This window comes from Scyliorhinus canicula, chromosome 19 (assembly GCF_902713615.1).
Source record: "Scyliorhinus canicula chromosome 19, sScyCan1.1, whole genome shotgun sequence".
NCBI classification, from domain to species: Eukaryota; Metazoa; Chordata; class Chondrichthyes; order Carcharhiniformes; family Scyliorhinidae; genus Scyliorhinus; species Scyliorhinus canicula.
Window position 1 is genome coordinate 29206281 of NC_052164.1, and position 14308 is coordinate 29220588.

The 14308-nt window shown below is 47.7% G+C and overlaps 1 protein-coding gene across 1 annotated transcript in view; it reads left to right on the plus strand.

Moving 5' to 3' along the window:
- Positions 1–2449: 2449 nt before the first annotated feature.
- Positions 2450–14308, plus strand: part of LOC119954412 — an 83053-nt gene continuing 71194 nt past the window's right edge. The window contains exon 1 of the mRNA XM_038779610.1: positions 2450–2614. Coding sequence (XP_038635538.1) covers positions 2564–2614 — 51 coding nt within the window. The 5' untranslated portion in view covers positions 2450–2563. The remainder of the gene's footprint in view (positions 2615–14308) is intronic.

Genomic DNA, 14308 nt, shown 5'->3' on the forward strand with positions numbered 1-14308 from the left:
CGCGGTCGCTGCGCGGGACAGGAGCGACCGACTTGGTCTGGCAGACCACCGCTTCTCATAGGGCGAGGCTTTGTCCGTCAGCTCACCCTGTCCCGCACACCCATTCATCCTCCTCCCAATTCCCCCACCACATTCACCTCCTTCCCACCCAATTCCCCTCCCCAATCCCTCCTTCTCCCCAATCCCGCACACTCCTCCATCCCAAATCCCTTCATTCCCCCACATTTCCTCCTTCCCCCAATCACTCTACTCTCCCCAATTCCCGTTCTTCCCACCCATTCCCCTCCTTCCTCCTCCCTAATTCCCGACCTTCCCACACCACCCCCCCCCCCCCCCCACTCCCCATCCCCCACTCCTGCAGAATACCCTGTTCCACCCTCAAAGGGTCTTTGAAACATCACCCTCGGGCCTGTGTCGGCATTGTCAGTGGGTCAATGTACAAGGCAGCAGAGTGATGACAACTCGCTGTGAGGAAAGCTCTGGTGCTCCACAGTTTATACCAAAGTCTGACCTGTCTTTCTGCTAACAGCGCACTTACACCCATCCTCTGCAGCGGGTCTGCATCGGGGACATTTGATCTTGGAGCACTGTGCCCGGCGGTCGGGGGAGCAGAGGGCACTGGACAAGGGGGTGCAGACAGGTCCACTGTGAAGATTAACATGACAGAGGCTTCAAATGGATCAAGTGTCACATGTTTTAATTTTTAACATTTGACATCTCCATTCCCCCTAGCTACAGATAGTGGCACTCCACCTCCACCCTCCCTCCCCACCGCGCCCCCCCTACACATCCCCCTCCACACATCCGGTGGCATTTGATGCCCTTGACGGGATGTCCTCTGGAGATCCTGGTGTGCAGGGCCAGCTCCAGAGAAGTCTGGGTCATCTGGCTCTGCCAGTCCTGCCAGCTCCCCATTGACTGCACCATGGTGTTGATGCCCCCAGCGATGTTCCTCAGTGATTGGGACAGGCTCGGCAGTGCCTCGGCAATGTCCACCTGCATCTGAGACACGTTGCTCAGCGGCTGGGACATGATGTCGATGCCCTCAGCCATAGTCGTCATAGACTGCGCCATTGCACCAACCATGACGCCAATGTCGTGCTCCAGGTTTTCCACTGCGGTTGCCACCCTAGCATAATTGACCTCAGTGCCACGTATTGTTGGCATCATCTCCTGTGCCCGTAGCCTTTGGGACTGCTCCAATTGGCTATGCACTCATTGGAATGTCATTAACATCTCCTCCTGAATCTCACGGCTGTGACCTACAATCCCCATCAGCTTTGGGAGAACATTGTCCAGAGGCTCGGCATCTGACTGGGACCCAGCTGAGTCCTGGGATCCAGCCGACCTCTGACTCCCTTGGATGTTCCTGCCTCCACCTGATGTGCATCAGCTACTGTGTGTTGCTCACCAGATTGTGCCCCAGAAGCCTGTCCACTCATGTTGCCCACCAAATCTGTGCTGTTGGAAAGTGTGGTAAAAGTTGTGGTGATCATAGAATTTATTGCGCAGATGGAAGCCCATCGAGTCTGCATCAGCCCTTGGAAAGAGCACCCACTTAACCCCACACCTCCACCCTATCCCCATCTAACCATTTTAGACACTCAGGGCAATTTAGCCAATCTACCTAACCTGCACATCTCTGGACTGTGGGAGGAAACCGGAGGAAACCAAGCAGATATGGATAGAATGTGCAGACTCCGCACAGATATTGACCCAAGCAGGGAATCAAATCCAGGTCCCTGGCACTTTGAAGCAATAGTGCTAACCACTGTGCTACTGTTCCGGATGGGTGTGGGGATATGAAAGGGCGGGGGCATGCAGGCAGGGGCCATTATGTAGCCTGTTGGGCCTGGTTGGGCACCATGCTAAAATGTCTTGCAGACAATGAATTTTGGAACCCGCCAGGAATGGTTGCCATCATCCATGCCACTGTGGCCTGGGGACTGCACTGAAGCTGTCTGAGCAGTAGCTGCTCAGGGAGGACCCTGCAGCAGTGGTGCCTGTCTCAGAGGGACAGGAGGCAGCCGGTGAGGACGAGAGCCAGCCGCCCAACAAGCGGAGGAGGAGGTGCAAAGGAGCCTTAGACCTTCTCCCCAGGAGGAGTTTTCGTCAACCTCGCGTGGTGGCTGTGGACTGTGTTCAACGCAGCCTCAGTCGGGGGGTGGGGGGGTGTTGGTGGGGGGGGGGGGGGGAGGGAGCAGCTGGCCAGGGGACTTTGGCAGGGGCTGAGGGGGACTGGTGGGGGGTGGCGAGGGAGTTTATGGGGGGGGCACTATCTGGCAGGCTGGGTTCAAGTGTGGCCGGCGCCATGTTCTAAGGCGCGACCGCTGCAGGTCATCGCCGTGCGCATGCGCGGCCACGGACCTGCCAATTCTCTGGCCGTTTCTATCGGAAACACTGGGGGCTTTAGGTAGCACAGCTGCTAGCCCCTAGTGGGCAGAGCATCGATGCGGGGCCGGGTGAGGATAGTGTGGTGCAGCGGATTCTTGAGGCCTTGTGCCGAGAGCAGTTGAGTCAGGGGTGAGGAAGCCACGCCCCCTTTTTTACACCATCAACTGCCATGAGGCAGGTCAGTTTAAAGATCCAGCTACGTTCGGAGGCCAGGGAGAAGGTAAGTTTGCGAAGTAAATCAGTAGGATTTTGGGGGGGGGGGGGGGGGCGGATGTTGGGACTTGGAGGGGGTGGTCAGGTAGTCAGTGGGGGAATGGTCAGTTGGGGTTGGCGAGGGTACTCAGAAGGTTGGGTGGGCAGTTGGGAGGAGGGACGGGGTGTCAGGCAGTCCTGTGTGGGATCCAGAGAGTGGAGGAAGTCCTGTGGGGGATTGGTGGGGGCAGTCGAGGGGTGTGGTGGTTTGGTAGCAGGGAAGTTAAAAGTGGTTTTAATTTTTTTCGCTTTTTATAGATAACTATTACGGTAAGAGAATTGGAACCATCCCAACATTACAATCTGTGTTGCACATTCAGATTGTTCCCATTGAGGGCAATTAGCCATCGGAAGGTTGAAATTTATGGACAATTTCCACACAATCCTTACCTGGGGACACCCGGCAGCTGGCGGGGTGGGCGGTGGGGGAAGGTGGTGGCATCAGTTACGATGCCCTGGAGCTCGAAGATTACGGGCCTTAAATTAGGAACTATTTCAAAACATTGTTCACAATACTAAAGACTACACAAAATGCCTCTTAATACCAATGCAGACACTTATTCCAAATGATGTTAGTGTGGAATCTCAATCAAATGTTCTCAGAAATCTCTTCAAACATGTGCGACTGGCTTTCTACCAGTTTTCTTCGGCTTGATTACTTGCATCTAATTATTTTCACCACAAAGTATTTAGTTATCGTCAAAGGTCACCCATTGATCACGGAATCCTTACATTGATTGAAAATTCACTGCACACCAAAATGTGGAATTAATTTTCAATCAGTTGCTTCTTTGTTGTCGGGAAATCCAGTGTGTGGCTCCTCTGGAAGACTGGGCTTTTTCACTATCTCTGGGGTTATTCTGCTGTTCTAATTGCACGTTGGATGCATTTCTGCCTGTGCACAAATTGCCCCAAATCAGGTTTCAGTTAAGGCCCACATTTTTCGGCCTTGTCGTGGTAGAACCTGCACGGGGGCTTGCGATGGGCCAGCCAAAAGTTCATTGACTCCTCCTATGCAGACCTGCCGACATGAGGGCATGGCTAAGTACAATAATAGTTGCTTGTACAATTGACCCAGCTCCTAATTTCTCTACATAAAGTATTGTCCCATGTGGCAGAAGTTACCTAAAGAATTGCAACCATTCATTTTAGGGGTTCACTATCTTAAACAACATTTGTCATCCTCACTGTTTACTACCAGTCAATATTCCCCTTTCTCTTTCCTTATCCAAAGATGCTAAGGCCATCTTGACACCTGTATTAGCTGGATTTCCCATTGACAGCACCCCTCGGGGTCGGCGGGACTGGGATTTCCCACCGATGCGAACAACGGGTAAATCTCGTTCAGGCATGCAACAGATCAGACCGACCCAAACTCTCATCCAGTATAGAATAACAAATCTAGTGGGGATATTAATTTCATCAATGGAACAGGAAGCAATATAAATCGGGTTGGTTTCACCAGTTTTGAGACTACGTGCAGAGGAACTGTGGCATCTTACATCAAAACAATCGGCACCGACCCCTCACCGATCCCGCGACCAGTGAGGGCCTAGCAGCCGCACCAAGTAAAACTCCCTACTCCTGCAATAAAAACGGCTGCAGAATGGCTGGGTCTGTGGCCGCGCATGCACACGCTGACAACCTGCAGCGGCCGCGCTGTATAACATGGCACTAGCCGTGCGTGGCCTCGACCCACCAGATAATGACCCCTGGCCACCCCCCACTAGTCCCCCCAGCCGTCGCGGAAGCTCCCCCCACCAGCAGCACGGTTCCCGCCTGACTGTGACGGCGCTGGACTCAGTCGGCAGCCGTCACGCATGGGTTCCCGACCGCTGAGACCACACGTTAACCGCGCAGTCAGGAACTCGGCCCATCGGGGGAGGACCTTCAGGTGATGCACTAATGTTGTCTCAATGGCATCGGGGGCAAGATTTACCAACCACCCCACCGCGTGATGCCATGCGCGACAGCAATGACGCCATTTCAGAGAGGGCGGAGGATACAAAACCTGCATCAAACAGGCACCGTCCCCGATTTTGGCATCAGAAGGGATTCTCTGCCCGATCACCGATTACGAAATTGGCGTCGAGGAACGGTGAATCCCGCCCATCGTCTTGACATAGACGAAGTTATTCTCTAGTCAAGCCAAAACGTTAGCAAAGTTGCTGTGAAATATTATGTTCAGAGCACCCTTTGAGTTTGAAATAAAATACTGAATATAAAATTCAGCTACAAAGCCAAAAGCAGAACTGTAAAAATTTGTTTTTCCAATTGACTTATTAATTTGCAGAATATAAACCATAATTTAAGACACAGATATTAATGTACCAATCTTCCATCAGAGAGTGAATGCCTTGTTCCAGGTAACATCACTTGCCATCCACATTAAACTAAGTTCACCCAGAGTCAAGTCTTTGATTTTGTCTGAATGGTATTTCCTTTAAAATCCCATCTTCAAAAATTGAGTTTGCTTTAGTGTTGTGCTCCAATCACAGGACTGCTACTGCAGCCATTGGCAGCAATTTGATTGCCTTGATTGGATGCCCCACATTGAGGAATTGAATTTTCCGCAGTATGAATTGAAGTGCGGACTCCACGCCCACTCTTATGGACGACAAGGCCAGGGGTTGCAACAGTAGCTGACCCATCTTTGTTCCTCCCAGCAAATAGACCACGTGGTGTTCTTACAAGTTATTACATTTTGACCTTATAAATGTCTTCAACCAGAAGCAATACAAGCTTCCAAGTGCAGGAATACAGAAAGCATGACATGAATTCTCGGATAATCAGTTCGAGCACCAAAGGTCCAAATGCCAGCAGAAGAAATAATGAAGATAATCAAAAGTAGCCTAAAAACTTTCCATTCTGCATGTCTTCTGGACCAGTCAGTCCTTAGGAATCCTGGAGATAAAGTTATCTTGTCACGGGTACTCTTCATGTCCACAAATAAGTGTAGCAATTTTACATTAACACATTGCCACAGCATTAGACTTGGATTTCTTAATATCAGTGTACACAGATAAATGCATGCACAGGAAAAAGCCCTTATTACAAGAATGCATTCCTTTTCACCACTTTCCATTTCTCATTTATTATTAAAATGCAGCATGAGAAATAAACTTGTTATTGATTACTCACCGTACATATAAATCATAGAATCCCAGCAGTGCAGAAGGAGGCCATTTGGCCCATCGAGTCTGCACCGACCCTCTAAAAAGGCACTCTACCCATGTCTCTTCCCGCCTTATCGCCATAACCGAATCTGCACATCTCCAGACGCTAAGGGGAAATTTATCATGGCCAATCCACCTAACCTGCACATCTTTGGTTCCCAAGAGATATTTATCTGCGACAGTACTCAGGAATATTCTTCCACAGTTGTGAAAATACCCATGAATGCTAATTTTATTATTATTATTAAAGAACAGCAATGAAAATAGTAATCAGCTGACTAACCAAAGTCTTTCAGTGACCCTACATCTTTACAGATTACAGTTTTAAACACAATTGATTTCCGAAGAACCTACTTCAACTCTTTTTACTTAAAGAGAGATGAATGAAATCAGAAAGCAAAACTTCAAAATCTCACATCTATCAGATGTGAGGCTCAAATTAAGAGAATTGGGAAGGCCACCAGCTGGGTGGGGCAGGATAGGGGAGCATGCCAATAGGCTGTTGACAGCCCTGTGGTTCAAATGCTACCTTTGGAGGGAAATCACCTCTTTTCCAAAAGTCTTGGCCCTTCTGAATATATAGTTCACAATTCCAAAGGCACCCTCAGGGTCTCCTACCTGCCTCAGATTCTGGGGCTGCCAAGGATATAGAACTGGTGGTTGGCTGATTAGGCTGACTGCATCAGGAGTACAGCCTATTAGGCGATTATCCCCAGGAATATCACAATGCCAGTTTGGGTCTTTACAAGTCTGGGCTCAGGACTCCCATTTGGTCATGACATCGTGGTCCCGAAGAATATGGAGTAAAGCCCTGCCCATTATATCAGCATTAACATTGGACAAAGTATTTGCAATGCAATCCGAAAACATAATTGTTCCAACTGCAGGTCAGCATGGATTAGATATGTCCCATGGAGGAATAACTGGCAGCCATCAACATTAGGCGCAAATATATTACAGCTTTTGTAAAGTGATCTATTGCAAATTTTATGAGAACTGCACATGTAAAATCCATTCATGCATAAATCTTACTGTCACCATTATTAAATTAGAAAATATTTTAAGAAAATTATACATAGGGCAGCACGGTGGCCTAGTGGTTAGCACAACCGCCTCACGGCGCTGAGGTCCCAGGTTCGATCCCGGCTCTGGGTCACTGTCCGTGTGGAGTTTGCACATTCTCCCCGTGTCTGCGTGGGTTTCGCCCCCTCAACCCAAAAATGTGCAGAGTAGGTGGATTGGCCACGCTAAATTGCCCCTTAATTGGAAAAAATAATTGGGTAATCTAAATTTATTTAAAAAAAGAAAATTATACATTAAATTCAGACGAATCAATTGACAACTGAAGCCAAATGATATTTGTGCACCGTGAAACTGGGTTGTTTGGAAATAGGAAAAAAGTACAAGGATATCATTAAATTGTTTCCTACATTAAACCAAAGTATAATTTAAACATTCAATATCAGCTTACATAAAGAAAGACCTATATTTATATAGTGACTTTCACAACCCCAGGAAGTACAACGAATGAAATACATTTGAATTGGAGCCACTTTTATGTACTTTGAATTGGAGCCCTGGCACCAGTACTGCTGAAGAGGAGACATAATCCGATAGGACAGCCTTCATCTGAATCATGCTGGGACTGTAGATAGGGCTTAAAACTAAATAATTGGTTGGGGCGGCTGGCACAAGGGGTGGTGGTGGGGGCAGGGTTCAGTTGTATGGAAAATTAGAAAATCCAAGTCAAAGGAGATGGTAGAAGTGCAGGTTAATGATCAGGACTTTAAACTAGTTAAAGGAGCTGAGGGCTCAGGAGAGGTTAGTAAAGTTTCCAGAACACGTAATAGAACAGAGAGTATAGAAGGCGGCAGGAATCTAACTTCAGGTAGAGCAAAAGAGATGGCAAATATGAGAAGGGAAGTGGCCAATGTAGGACTAAGGATGTTGTATGTAAATGCACGCAGTGTTTGGAACAAGGTAAATGAGCTTGTTGCGCATATTGAAATTGGCCGGTACAATGTTGTGGGCATCACAGGGATGTGGCTGAAAGAAGGGGGACAGGACTGGGATCTAAATATACAAGTATGTGTCCTATTGAAAGGACAGGCAAATGGGCAAAGGGGACGGGGTTGCATTGTTAGTAAGAAATTAAATGAACTCGATAGTGAATAGCAATATAGGATCAAAATGCATAGAATCAGTGTGGGTAAAGTTGAGGAATCGCAAAGGTAAAAAGACCCTGATGGGAATTATGTACAAGCCCCCTAGCAATGGTCAGGATGTGGGGCAGAAAATCAATCAAGAGATGGAAAAGGCATATAAGAAAGGTAATATTACAATAATCATGGGGGACTTCAATATGCAGGTGAACTGGCAAATCCCAAGAAATAGAATTTGTGAAATGACTAAGAGATGATTTTTTGGAGCAGCTTGTGACAGACCCCACTAGGGAACAGGCAATTCTGGATTTGGTGATGTGTAATGAGGCAATCTAGATTAGGAAATTTAAGGTAAAAGAAGCCTTAAAGTGAAGGGCAGCACAGTGGCACAATGGTTAGTGCTGATGCCTCACAGGGCCAGGAACCCAGGGTGAATTCCAGCCTTGGGTCACCGTCTGTGTGGAGTTTGTATGTTCTCCCCTTGTCTGTGTTGATTTCCTCCGGGTGCTCTGGTTTCCTCCCACAGTCCAAAGATGTGCAGATTAGGTGGATTGGCCTTTAGTGTCCACGGATGTGCAGGTTAGTTTATGAGGATAGGACGGAGAGTTGGGGGAGGGTTCTTTCGAAGGCCGGTGCAGATTTGATGGAGCAAATGGCCTACTTCTGCATTGTAGGGATTCTATGAACTCTTAAGGGGCAGTGACCATAATATGATAGAACTTACCCTGCAGTTTGAGAGGGAGAAGTTAGAATCATATGTAACGGTATTACAATTAAATAAAGGTAACTACAAAGACATGAGGGAGGAGCTGGCCAGAATTGATTGGGAGGGGAGCTTAGCAGGGAAGACAATGGACCAGTAATGTCAAGAGTTTTGGGGGGTTATTCAGGAAGCATAACAGAAATTCATCCCAAGGAGGAGAAAACATGACAAGGGGAGGACGAGTCATCCATGGTTGATGAGGGAAGTCAAGATCAGCATAAAGGCTAAAGAAAAAGCATACAAAGTGGTGAAGATTAGTGGGAAGCCAGAGGATTGGGAAGCCTTTAAAAGTGAGCAGAAGATAACTAAAAAAGCAATAAGGAGGGAGAAGATGAAATATGAGTGTAAGCTAACTAGTAAGATAGAAGAAGATTGAAAGAGTTTTTTAAAATATATATATAAAAGGTAAGAGAGAGGCAAGAATAATCATTGGACCACTGGAAAATGAGAAACAACAAAATGACAGAGGAACTGAATAGATATTTTGCATCAGTCTTCACGTTGCAAGACACCAGTGGGATACCAGAACTCCAGGAGAATCTGGGGGCAGAGGTGAATGTAGTGGCCATCACTAAGGAGAAGGTTCTGGGGGAACTGAAAGGTCTAAAGGTGGATAAATCACCTGGGCCAGATGAACTACACCCAGGTTCTAAAGGAGATAGCTGAGGAGATTGTGGAGGCATTTGTGGTGATCTTTCAGGAATCACTGGAGGCAGGGAGGGTCCAAGAGGATTGGAAAATGGCTAATGTATCACCCCTCTTTAAGAAGGGAGGGAGGCAGAAGACGGGAAATTATAGGCCGGTTAGCCTGACTTTGGTCATTAGTACGATTTTAAAGTCCATTCTTAAAGATAAGATTGCGGAGTACTTGGAAGGGCATGATAAAGTAGGACTGAGTCAGCACGGCTTCATCAAGGGGCGGTCATGACTGACAAATCTGTTAGAATTCTTTGTGGAGGTAACAAGGAAGTTAGACAAAGGAGAACCAATGGGCATGGTCTAATTAGATATCCAGAAGGCCTTTGACAAGGTGCCGTATAGGAAGCTGCGAAACAAGTTAAGAGCTGATGGTGTTAAGGGTAAGGTACTGGCATGGATAGAGGATTGGCTGACTGGCAGAAGGCAGAGAGTGGGGATAAAGGGGTCTTTTTCAGGTTGGCAGCCAGTGATTAGTGGTGCGCCCACAACTTTTTACAATATACATTAATGATCTGGAAGAAGGAACGGAGGGCACTGTTGCTAAGTTTGCAGATGATGCAAAGATATGCAGAGGGACAGGTGGTATGGAGGAAGCAGGGGAGCTGAAGAGGGACTTGAACAGGCTAGGAGAATGGGCAAAGAAGTGGCAGATGGAATACAATGTGGAAACGTGTGGGGTTGCCAACTTAGTAAGAATGGAGGCATAGACAATTTGCTAAATAGGAAAAGGCTTAGGAAATCAGAAGCACAAAGGGACTCAATACTACCGCTCCCTCTTCATATCTTTGCATCACCTGCCAGAGGACTACTGGACCCTGGTAAGGGAGAAGCTGGGGGAAGTGAAAGGGGAAAGAAACAGTGGAAAACTAAAAGCAAAATCATGGTTTGGGGAGGACGAAAAGCCTTTGAGAAAATTAAAATTAAAATGGTATTCAAACACTACTCTCGGTTCAAGCATTTGTGGTTTATTCCATTATCCTAACCAAGTTCACTTCCTGGAACAATGTTTTTGACTTGTGATGCCAGGAATTGTAGAATTGCTTCTAATGAGCTGTGAAGTTAGCTACTTCAAATGCACATGGTGTTTTCGTGGATCAAGGGGGGCTCGATTCCATGGAAAAAACGTAAAGTCCGGTTTCGGGCAAGATCGGCCGGTGTGTTTCTCGGCAACTGCAGCGGTGCAAATCGCCCCGATATTCAACGGCACTCTCGTTTTGTTTGTCCTCGGAGAGTTGCTCTCTATCGAGGCCGCACTTCAGCAGATGTCCTTCACTGGCGAGCTGATCTTGGCAGCAGGATATCTCCTCCTATATCAGACGGCCATTTCAGAAGGTGGCTCCAACTCTATATCTCCCTTTCACCCCCCCCCCCCCCCCCCCCCCCCCCTCTCCCAGTGGCTTTCAGGACCCCTGCCTTTCATCCCCCCCACAACCATTTCTGGGGCCCTGAACACCCTCTCACCCTTGGCTCCCAGGCACCAGCGAGGGCAGAATCCAGATCGCATCGGGCAGTGTGAGTTGGGTGACTCGTGCCCGGCGCAAAGCCCGATTTGGGGCTCCGTTGCGCCCAGATCAACACCGGATGCAACGGGGTCTCTGAAACATGCCCAACGTGTCCCGAAAATCTCAGAACAAGATTGTTTTCTTGAAATAAACAAAAATAAGAAAAAGTATAAAGAGATTGAGGCCAGCAGCAAATTATGGTTTTTGCATGAACACAGGTCACAGCACAAATTTAAAGTAAATTTAATAGAGTACAGCTATGAACCACAGGAGAAACAATCCAATGCATTTCACAGCAGCACTGTCAGACAATATTTGGCACCATAACACAAGGGGTATTAGAACAGATGACCTGAAGCTTGGTCAATACTAAAGGCTTGAAGGAATGACTTAAAGGGAGAAAGAGAGGCAAAGAGACAGAGAGGTGGAACGAGGGAATTCCAGAATGTAGAGCAGTGAAAGTTGGTGATGCATAAAAGGCCAGTATTGAAGGACAGCAGAGATCACAGAGGATTGTAGGAGATTACCCGAACAGGCGCTGGAATGTGGCAACTAAGGGCTTTTCACAGTAACTTCATTTGAAGTCTGCTTGTGACAATAAGCGATTTTCATTTCATTTCATGTTATGCCTAACTACAATGCTGAACATGTTGAAATAGGCTCCAGGTGCAATCCATGTGTTGGGAAATCCATTTTATTATCAGGGGGCGGGATTCTCCGACCCTCCCGCCGCGTCGGAGAATCGCCGGGTAGGCATGAATCTTGCCCCCACCGTCCTCCTATTTCTCCGGCCCCCCAAAAATCGGCCCGTCGTAAGTCGCGCCGCCCACCTCGGAGAATGGCAGGGTCCGGCACGACTGAATGGGCGCCGGGGCTGCCCGAATTCTCTGACCCACGATGGGCCTAAGTCCCGCCCATCGTTTGCAGGTCCTACCATCATACATTGGAGTAAGTCCCTTACCGGTGGGACCTGGCGGCACGGGCGGGCTCCGGGGTTCTTGTGGGGACGCGGGGGAATCTGGCCCCGGGAGGTGGCCCAAGATGGTCTGGCCCGTGATTGGGGCACACCAATACACGGGCGGGCATGTGCCGTGGGGGCACTCTATCCTTCCGCACCGGAGGCTTTACCGGTCCACCATTCCTGGTGCGGAAACGAAGCCCTCTGCGCATGCGCGGGGATGGCGCCAGCACGACGCCAACTGGCGGAGACCCTTCAGCGCCGGTTGGTGTGGCGCCAAGCCCCATTCCCGCCGGCCGGTGGGGCGCAAACCACTCCGGGGCGGACCTAGCCCCTGAAGGTGCGGAGGATTCCGCACCTTCTGGGGCGGCCCAACGCCGGAGTGGTTCACTCCACTCCATCCCGCCGGGACCCCCCGCCCCGCCGGGTAGGGAGAATCCCACCCCAGGTATTTGTAACATATGCCTCATGGCATGAAGGCGTTATTCTTCGGAGTAGCAAATTGTCAGGATATGGCTATTTATGCAGCGCTAATAGCTGTCATTGTCTCAATGGAAGGTTTGGGATATGAGCCCTTGCCTGCACTGTCCAGATGACTATCTTACAACGCCAACCAATGAAATGCAATCCTCAATCTGTGTAGCTAACTGATCATAGCTGTAGGGCAAAGTTTTGGTCTCAGGATTCTCAGTTCAGGTTAGGTTTAACTATCATGTTTTTTCCAGTCAAATGACAATGACTTGCAGTTTTCAGAAAGAAAAGAATGCCAAGGTGCCTCACAGAGAAATACGTCCTTCCAGTCATCTGACCTATTTTAAGGAAGACCCCTGCCATTTTTAATCCGCCCTGGCCTACATGTGACTCCAGATCCAGAAAAAAGGGGTTAGCAAATAGCTTCCCTCTGAAATTGCCAAGCAAGACACTCAGTTCCAAGGGCAATTAGGAATGGGTAACAAATGTTGTGTCCTTGCCAGCACCACACACATCCCATGAAAAAAACAAAGGAAGAGATGTTGGGGGCAGTGAGGTGAGTTAAGAAAGAAGTGTTTAATGAAGGGGATTCCAGAGAGCGGTGCCGAGAGGCACCCAAAGCAACATCTACCCCCAGAGGTACAAGAGCCACATGAGAACAACGCCACCTGCAAGTTTCCCTCCCGACTCGGAACAACATCGCTATCGCTGGGTCAAAAGCCTGAAACTCTCTTCCTTACGTGACTGCGGGTGTACATGTACTTCATGGAGCAGTTCAAGACAATGGCTCACCAACATTTTCTCAAGGGCAATTAGGGATAGGTAATGATGTTAGCCATTCCGGCAATACCCAAATCCCAGGAAAGAATAAGAAAATGGTGCAACCAAAGGTTGAACAAAGGTTGGGGGAAAGAATGCATGCGGTTAAGAGTATTAAGATATTAAGGTCAGCTAGAGGAAGAGATATAGTGAGGATATTCAATATAATAATTAGAATTTTAAATTTATGGCATTGCAGCACTGTGAATTAACATAGGTCAGTGGGTAGTATCCCTGTCTGAATCAGAAGCTCCATGTTCAAGTCCCGTTTCAGGCCAAGCATTTGGTATCACCCTTCAACCTATCAAATTCTTGTTCTATATAAAAACTGAACTAGTTCAGTAACACCCTTTGGGGAAGGAATTCAACCGATATATAACTCCAGGCCCATATCTGTGTCTTTACCGCCATATGAAATGGCCGATAAAGAAACTAGGGTGGCTCACTACTTTCTCAAAGGACAATTAATGTTGGACAATACAGGCTGGGTTTGCCAACAACACTCACATCCCATGAATGAATAAAATAAAAATTCTACCTCTAGTGTAGAGTCCAAAATGACATACAATACTTCAACTTTAGCCGTATTAAAGTTATACACAGATTCACTATTGCCTTGTGACTTTTATATTTTATTTGTTGCCATAAAACCAGGAGGCCATTAGCTTGCTTTTATGGCCTCATCTATTTGCATCTGCTTTTTAATGTATTTTGAGGCTGATCCCTCAGATCCATCTGCTTCTCTACAATCTATAATTATTTATTTTCATTAAACAAAAAGTAACAAATACCATCTTACATTTATCAACACTGAAAATTGTCTCATCAATATCCCTTGAAGCTTTGTTAGTGCCTAGAATTATTCTGCATCCTATATTGGTAACAGCAACAGACTTGACATCACCACCTCGAACCCTGGGCCTAAATCAACATTGTGAACAGTGAACCGAAGAACTCAACAGAAGAGAGCTCAATCAGACGGTGCTATCCATTCAAACCACGGAGAAATTGTCCTCAACTCCCGCTGTTTCCTCTCTTCCAGTCAGTTTTTAAATTTCTTTTATTCATTCATGGGATGGGGGCGTCGCTGGCTGGGCCAGCATTTGTTGCCC